At 48.3% G+C, this 8,486-nt stretch overlaps 2 protein-coding genes across 2 annotated transcripts; one reads left to right on the top strand and one right to left on the bottom strand.

Moving 5' to 3' along the window:
* The first annotated feature begins 298 nt into the window (after window positions 1-298).
* On the top strand, window positions 299-4,230 carry nup50 (nucleoporin 50). The gene is made up of 8 exons (XM_077501471.1): window positions 299-478; window positions 936-1,009; window positions 1,088-1,171; window positions 1,240-1,423; window positions 1,713-2,132; window positions 3,470-3,554; window positions 3,628-3,746; window positions 3,821-4,230. The coding sequence occupies exons 2-8, from the start codon at window positions 941-943 to the stop codon at window positions 4,018-4,020; spliced, it is 1,161 nt and encodes a 386-aa protein (XP_077357597.1). The 5' UTR covers window positions 299-478; window positions 936-940; the 3' UTR covers window positions 4,021-4,230.
* Window positions 4,231-8,454, bottom strand: kiaa0930. The gene is made up of 10 exons (XM_077501470.1): window positions 8,080-8,454; window positions 7,437-7,585; window positions 7,247-7,351; window positions 7,103-7,180; window positions 6,629-6,730; window positions 6,383-6,523; window positions 6,134-6,316; window positions 5,398-5,557; window positions 5,184-5,336; window positions 4,231-5,074 (listed from the first exon to the last, which is right to left on the bottom strand). Exons 1-10 carry the CDS (start codon window positions 8,204-8,206, stop codon window positions 5,034-5,036), a joined length of 1,239 nt encoding a protein of 412 aa, XP_077357596.1. The 5' UTR covers window positions 8,207-8,454; the 3' UTR covers window positions 4,231-5,033.
* Window positions 8,455-8,486: the final 32 nt, after the last annotated feature.

Consider the following 8,486-nt stretch of genomic DNA (forward strand, 5'->3'; position numbering starts at 1 on the left):
TGTAATGCTACTTTGAAATTGTTTAAAACATAAAATAGGTTTGTTTGTTTGTTTGTTTTATGAACACTTCCGGTCTACTTCCATGACATCTGATCGGTGTCGCCTCCAGCTGGAAACTAAAAAGAATTGCACATCAAGTCCGATGATTCCTCTGCAAACTTTTCAGAGGTCATCATGTAATTCATCATCAACTAATACCACAACAACTTACCAACGATTTTTTTCTTTCTTTCTAAAGTCCTTCAGCAGCAAAACGGGCGGAGAAACTGCAAGTCCCAGAATGCCATAGGAGTGCGCATGCGCACAAATGCGACCGGGCGGCAAACTCATGCGGATGTGTTGCTACGTGAAATGGCGGCTTGAGAGAAGCTCGTTGAAATCGCAGTCGTGCTTCTTGTGATGCCACTTGGCCTGTGAAACCTCACCCGGACGTCTTCTTCCTTCACACGCACACTTCGGACTTGTGCCGGCACGCAAGGTACAAGGAAAACCCTCCGACTGGGAACGCGTTAGCCGTCCGACGCTAACGTTAGCTCCCGAGCGGGTTTGGTTCGACGGGACGGTAGCCGCGTTTGGCTGATTGTCGCGGGCATGTTGACACGACAAACGCCCTCGAAAATCCACTTTTCAAGTTGACCTTACTTGTTACGACTACACGCACACGCCGCCCACCTGCGTCTTACTGTCACGTGACTGGGACACATTTTACTTGCTTCCCTTTTGTTTTGTTTTTTTAAATTAATATTAATATGGTCGTATTATGCAAAAACAAATGTATGAATATGCGTTTGCTTACATTACTTGTTGAGAAGAAGCAGGCAGTGCGTCTGTGCGTTGAGGTGCAAGTCCACGAAGGGGCTGTGAGCGGGTTTGTCGCTGCGCATGCGCACTGTCTATTCAAAAGTCGACTCACGAGCGCAATTTGTGTGGTACAGGTGCGATGGCGAAGCGGATTGCAGACAAAGAGCTGACGGACCGGAACTGGGACCAGGAGGACGAGGGCGAGGAGGTGACGTCACATTTCCCCACAAGGCTTTGCATCAGCATCAATACGCGATCGGGTATCATGAATGTTTTGTCTTCTTAGGCCGGAACCTTCTCTGTGGCCACAGAAGATGTGATGAAAAACCGTGCCATCAAGAAGGCCAAGCGGCGAACTGTTGCTGCTGAGGTAAAATGGATGACATCATCATCTCCATCATGATCATCATCATAACGAACATATTGATGTGTTTTAAGGGTGAGGCTGGAGGGGCCTTCAAAGGGTTCAAAGGTTTCTCTTCATCCTCCTCACCGTCGCCCTTCTCCACCTTCGGCAATGGAGGCGGGTTCAAAGGCTTGAGCGAGCTGACTAATGGGAACGGCGGCGGCGCGCCATCCTTCGCCGCCACGTCGTCACCATCTATAACTGCGACCCCACCTGGTGAGTCATCAGTGATGTCACATCATTTGGAACTCAAGTTGGTTAACCATCAAATATTCTGTTTCCAAACTGACATCTAAAAATAAACAAACATCTTTAAAAAACCTACAAGTGTAGTTAAAACAAACAGGAAAAAATGTTAAATAAAAAATTGTAACATCTAAATTTGGAAGTGAACTGTGACATCACTTCCTGTCAGACTACCTGCTGTTGACGTCAATTCCTGCAGTGATGTCATTTCCTGTACAGTTCACATTGCCTAACGTTGCTATCACCTCTGCTTGCTCAGGGCTGGCGTTTAACGGTTCCGCCTCCTCTGCCGGCGGTGGCAAGCTGGTCAGCGGCAGCAAAGAGTACAGCCGGCAGCTGACGGCTCTCAACTGTTCCGTCCGCGACTGGATCAGCAAACACGTGGACGACAACCCGCTGTGCGACCTGCAGCCCATCTTCCGCGACTATGAGCGCCACCTGGCCACCATCGAGCGACAGTACGGCGCCAACGCCGCCGAAGACAAAGACGACCCGCCTCCCGCTTCCTCCTCCTTCGCCGCCTTTTCTTTCAAAGACAAGATGAACAACTCGCCCGCCGCCACATTCAACTTCGGTCAGAAGGTGGACGCCTCCGTCCTGAAGACCGCCACGCCCACTTTTTCCTTGTTCGGCGGCGCCTCGCAACCCTTTGCCAAGACGGAGAGCAGCGCGCCTTCAGGTACGTCAACAGGGAACAAACTCAAAAGTTAGTAATTGACAATAAATGCCACTAGATGGCAGCAAAGCATGGCATGACTCTTCAACTTCCACATATAATTCCATGACTGCTAAAAATTATTAATTTTGATGCACCACAGTATTAATACCCCCAATTCAGTTTTAAATTAGAATTAAACAGATTTTTTTAAGGCTTTAATTTTTGTCAGCATTTGTACATAACTGTCATGTTTTTTACTTTTTGTACGCAGTATGCACAATTGGTTTTTGTGCAAATATTTTTTATGTTTAAACAAAATCTGGTGGCATAGCACATATTTCACATGGGCATAAAAACCTTTAACTGAAGTGGCATATTATTACTATAATTTAAATTAGGGCTGCACGATATTGGAAAATCATGCGATATAGTTGCTGAATATAGCGATAGATATTATTGTGATATTTAAGGTGTATCTAAAGAAATGACATTTTTATTATCTAATGAAAGAATAACAGTTTTTCATGCAGCAAAATAAGCAAACTCAATATAATCTTAAGTTAATTGTAATTACCTCTCGATAATGGTCAACTATTGGATGGGGTGCACATTTTTAGTTAGCGGCTGACTGGACAAATTCAGATAAAAGCATCAAATTCCATATGAAACTTTATTGCATATTTTTGCGATATGCATATTGCATGGGGCGATAGCGATATTTTTTTGAGATATTATGCAGCCCTAATTTAAATCACTATCATATTGCAAGATTGAAAATTGCAATTGACTTGAAGTGTGATGTTCCAAGATGCCACAAAGGGGCGCCAAAACACGACATAAAGCTCCTCAACTCACATCAGCATAGTTGTGTTGCACCAAAGCAATACTTTCAAGGGATACTTGACTCATTGAGACATTTTCAACAGCAAGAAGTTAATATTTTGTCCATAATGAATTTTGTAAATTTGTTATTTTTCATGTACAATTAATACATTTTAAAGACTAAATTTTCCACCTGCTGTTGAATGAAGATGACATAACCTGTGCTGAAGAATCGTGGCTCAGTTTTGCTAACCAAACCCAGAAAACAGGTGAGCCATGATTGGTCGTTACTTGCTTCCTCAGCACAGGTGATGTCATCTTCTGTCGACAGCAAGTGGAAAAAAATTATTTAAGTTGTTAATTGTACAAGAAAAATAATGAAGTTATAAAATTATCTCTGGACAAAATGTTCACTTTTTACTTTGTTCACTTTAGTATCCCTTTAATATCGCTTGAGAACACGTCACCAAATTTGGAAAACGAAAAGGTTATCTTGTAAAGAATTTTTGCCGACATGTCATTTGTCGTTTGCTTAGAGGAGAACGCAGGGGACGACATGTACGAGCCACCCAAACCTGAGGTCAAAGACATCAAAGAGGACGGCGCCTTCTACTCCAAAAAGTACGCATGGACGCTTGGCAACGCCCACCGTTTAGCGATGCTATGCTAACAGCGATTGGTCTATATCTGGCAGGTGCAAGCTGTTCTACAAGAAGGACGGCGAGTTTAAGGAGAAAGGCGTCGGCACGCTGCACCTCAAACACACGGCGGACGAGAAAACACAGATGATCATCCGGGCCGACACTAACCTGGGTAAGGGCGGACGAATGGCATCACGAAGCCAGTGGCGAAGACGGCGGTAACACTTGTGGTCTCGCGTCCCGCAGGAAACATCCTCCTCAACATTCTGCTGAGCGCCGACATGCGCTGCTCGCGAGAGGGCAAGAACTACGTGATGGTGGTGTGCGTGCCCAACCCGCCCATCGACGACAAGAATCCGGGAGCCCCCGTCAGCCTCCTCATCCGTGTCAAGACGGCCGAAGACGCTGACCAGCTGCTTGACACTCTGGAGGAGAGAAAAGGCTGATGGCCACACAAACTCCTTCGGTTCCAGCAGACGTGGAGCTGAAAGCGTTTCTTCCAGCTTCGTTTTACTTTTCTTAAATTTTCCTACTGAGCTGAACCACAAGGAGGGACTTTTGTTTCTTTCTCTCTTATCTCTATCACAGACTCTGACAGACTTTCTCCCCCCTCAAGTGTCCTTGGCACACCTGTTGGGAATAAATTCAAACGAGAAGCTTGTCATTCTGGTTTATTTTGTCAAACAACGTCGGTGTTAAGAAATTTTTTGTGGTGTCGCGTGAAGGATGCCAAAACATCAAAAGCGCCGCTCTTGTGATGCGTGAGTCATATGATGGCTCATCAAGTGTTCATCTTACAACTTAAGTCACTGAAAAGTCCAAAGGGCAACGTGTCGCTTCCGTCAAGCGTCTCCTTCCCTTTTTAGCATCAGTGCGCCACTGGCGCCCGATGAGCCGCCATGTTGGAAAGGCAGACGGCGGCGGCTAGGACGCCAACTTAAGCGGCACATTTACAGGGTGTCACTTCCTGTCAAGTGAAATCACTTCCACCAAGTCGAAAAACTTGTCAAGAGTGGAATCACTTGATATCAACTCCTGTGATGTCACTTCCTGGCAAGTCACGTCACTGTTGAGAGCAACGCCACTTCCGTAAAGAGTGACTTCACAAATTAAAATCACTTTGTCAATCACACCACTTCCAGTTGAGAATGATTAATACTTAATTATTAATACCATTTCCCGTCACTTCTTGTCAAGAGTAATGTCACAAGTCAAGTGATATCACTTCCTGTCAAGTCAGATGTCAAATTTTTGCTGAGGTGTGATAGTGGAGATGAGCGTGAAGAAGAAGAGGAGGAGGAGGAGCATGGAGAGGAGGAGGCACTTGTTGGACAGCTGGTTGTTGTCATCGGTCCGGTCCGGGCGTGGAGCTCGGGCGTGGCCCCCGGGGGGCGCCACCGCGCTCTCGGCGGCCTGATGCAGGGAGGCACTTGCTAGCGAGGCATCCGCGCCGCCGCTGTTACGTCATCAAGATGGGCTTCTGACGCACCTCCAAGATGTCTGACACACACACAAAAAAACAACACACCACCGCACCATTCACTCGTTCCAAAGTCTTTAATCCCTCCAGCAAGACTTGAATCTGCGTTTGCGTGCGATGAAGGCTCACCTGCGGTGATGCGGTGCAGCGGCAGCGTGACGTAGGTGAGATGAGAGAAGAGCAGGAAGTCGTCGGCCTGGTTCAGCTTGAGCCACGATCCCACCAGCGAGCGACCCGTCCCCGACAGCGACCGCGAGCGCAGGTTGGTGGCGCTGTGGAGCTCTGAAAAAACATACAGCGGGCAGATTTTTCCGCCTTTTGAACTTTCACCCTTGGCCCTTACCTTCATCATCTTCCTCCCGGAAGAATTCCTCGCTGTCATTGGCCGAGTGTGATTTCTTCATCTCGGCCATCTTGTGGCGCGGGACCTTGCGCCGCAGTGACGGCGAGAAGAACGACGGCCGGTTCCTCTCAGGGGTCGGCGGCGTACTGAACGATGTCACCTTCAAATAACAAATATTCACACACAACTCATGTGGGAATACATACTCACAGATGAGATAACACTTCGCAAAGGCACAAATTCTTTCCAATGTGTGAAAAACGAGTTATTTTAATAGAATTCAATCGCAACTTTCTTTGTACTCCCTTTAAGTGTGTACACCATGGATGCATGGCACTACACTGCCCCCAAGAGGCCAAAACACGCAGGAACAGTCAGTATTTGTTACCATTTTGTCAGTTGCTATTATTTTAGTTTATTCTATTATTTATTACTTTCTTGCTATTTTTATTTTGTCATTGTCATTTCCAGTTATAAAGTTGATATTTCAAGGATTCAAAGACTCTTTTTTTTCTCAAGGATGCAAACATCCAAGGATTTTTTGTCTTAGCGAAAGTTTGTGCATAAGTGGAAGCCTTTGAAAAGGAATTGGAGAAAGGGTTAATTTTGTGTATTATATATATATTTTTAAATAATTTGCAGATTAATCGGTAATCTGTATCAGCATCGGCCTCGAAAAATGCATATTGGTCGGTAAAACCCAAGAAATGCCACAAGGAAGCGTCCGTGGGCTCACCCTGTCACGCGTGGGCGTGCCGTCGTCCTGGGCGTGCTGCGCGTCGGCTCCGTCGGGCACCCTGCTGACGGCCATCTCGGCGTGACCTTTGCCCTGCGGCCCCTTCATGCGCACGAACTCCATGTTGTTGAACTTGTAGAAGCCGAAGGACATCCGCTGCGCCATCTTGGCCGCCACGCTCACCTGCGCCCCGAGCGGTCGCCGCGTTAGCTTCCACGCTAGGTTAGCGCGCCGCGCCGGCGGTCTCACCCGGTTGTCGTACACCTTCCTGAGCGCCTCGTAGCGAATGGAACCCTGGAAGATGACGCCCTGGAAGGTGTTGGATTTGTCGCTGGCCACCAGCTCCACGCACACCATCTCGCCCTCGCCCACGCTCATGTCTTGGAACACCTGCGGCAATTGCACAACTCACTGCGTAACCGTGGATTGGTCGCCGGCCATTTTCTGCAAACACGCGGACTGTGACATAGACTGGTCGCCAGTGAGTGCGGTTACCTCATCGAAGTTGTCAATCATGAAGAAAATGTTTGGGTAGCTGATCTTTGACTCCTCCCCTTTGCTGTCCATGGCGTGCTTGCTGGGAGACGCAAACACTTCCTATGCGCCACAAGAAATGAAATGAGCACGCTAATGCTAATGCTAATGCTAATGCTGATGCATGAAGGCCAAGGCCTCACCCACTGGGGAGAGCATGCAAACTCCACCCGGGAAGGTCGGAGCCTTGACTCAAACCCGAGTCCTCAGAACTGGGAGGCGGACGTGCTAACCAGTTGCCCTCCTCTTGATTATGTTTAACAAATTTAAAACATCATAAATCATGCTGTTTCTACTAAGTACTGTCTCAAATGTTCTCCAATGTCGACCCTATGCCGAGAAACGTTCCTTGGGAGGAGCAACATGGCGGCCTCGCGACCTCAAAAGTCTTGGCCTATCTGCTATTCAGTCATGCATTCATATCAGTGACCTCACCTGACATTTCTTCTTGTGCACATGGATGTCGCCGGCATCCGAGCGCGTGCACACGGCGCACGTCACCACGTAGTCAAGCTGAAAGACACACGCGCACGTCACGACGCGCCCGACACGTGTGCGCTTGATGCACATGCGTGCGACCTTCTGCAGGACGAGGTTGAGGTAGACGCTCTCCTCCCAGTCGATGTCGGGATCTCCGAGGCCCGGAAGCTTCTTGGAGTCTCGCCTGTAAACTTCCACCTCCACCTGTGGCCCCCCCGGCAAACGACAAACGCGGGCGATGACATCATCTCAATCGTCATCCGACTAAATCATGGGGAAAGGCGCTCACCTTCTTGCCATCACCGTCATCCGCGTCCACGTACGCCAATTTCCTGCGCACGTAGAAGAGCATGTCGTCCTGCCGCAGGGCGCACTTCTCCATGAAGTACGTGGAGAACATCCACGTCCAGAACACAATGCGGTCGTCCTTCACGCAGCCTGCGCGCACATGCACAGGGTTGAGTAGCTTCCGTTAGCTAGATGGAGTCAAAGGAGGCGGTTGCCAAGCAACCAGTACAGCACACGTAATGGATAGTATCGAGGTAAAAAAAAAAAAAAAAGACACCCATCCTGAGATATACCTCTTAATTCTCACTCACACATACTGGACATTCATAAACACATTGTTGATCAGGGCCAGTTGCACACACATCCTTTCAAATGGACAAACACATACAAAACCCCATAAAAGACAATCTACACATGCACGTGCCAGCCTCGGGAGCTACGGATGACGTCATGCAAGTTGGGGCGTCCTCCTGTGTGGTGACATCATGGCGTTTCGACTTGTTGCTCGGTCACGTGACCGCCGGATACCGTTAGGCTAATTTTCAAGAGCTCGAGTCACTCCCCTCCGTCATGCTAAAACGTGTTAACGTGACGCAATCAAACGACGTGATTAAAATAAAAAAAAAAAAAAAAGCGAGTCTGACCCAGGCCGCTGATCTCCTGACGGACGTTGAGTCGGTTCCGCTCGTCTGCGATGGCCTTGAGCATCTGGCGCAGGGACGCGTCCAGTTCGGCGGAGTTGGCGTCACTCGAGCCCGCTAGCGACGCCATGTCCCACTTGTGCGCCGACGGACCATGACAGGACGGTTCGGGCTCGGGTTGGGACACGACTCGGGTTCGACTTAGTCCCGCGGAGGTGTTCCGTTGTGTGACTCGGCCGGAACCGCCCCTTTGACTTCCGGTAACAGGAGCCTCTTAAAGTGACACGAATGCGTTTGCCCTCCTGATGGGGGCAAACTTCAAATCTTGGTGATTACATTGATCTTTCAACAGCAACAACAAAATCAATAGCGAACTAAATTAAAGTTGAACAACCTGTATTTTTGTGGGA

Source organism: Festucalex cinctus, chromosome 16 (assembly GCF_051991245.1).
Source record: "Festucalex cinctus isolate MCC-2025b chromosome 16, RoL_Fcin_1.0, whole genome shotgun sequence".
NCBI classification, from domain to species: Eukaryota; Metazoa; Chordata; class Actinopteri; order Syngnathiformes; family Syngnathidae; genus Festucalex; species Festucalex cinctus.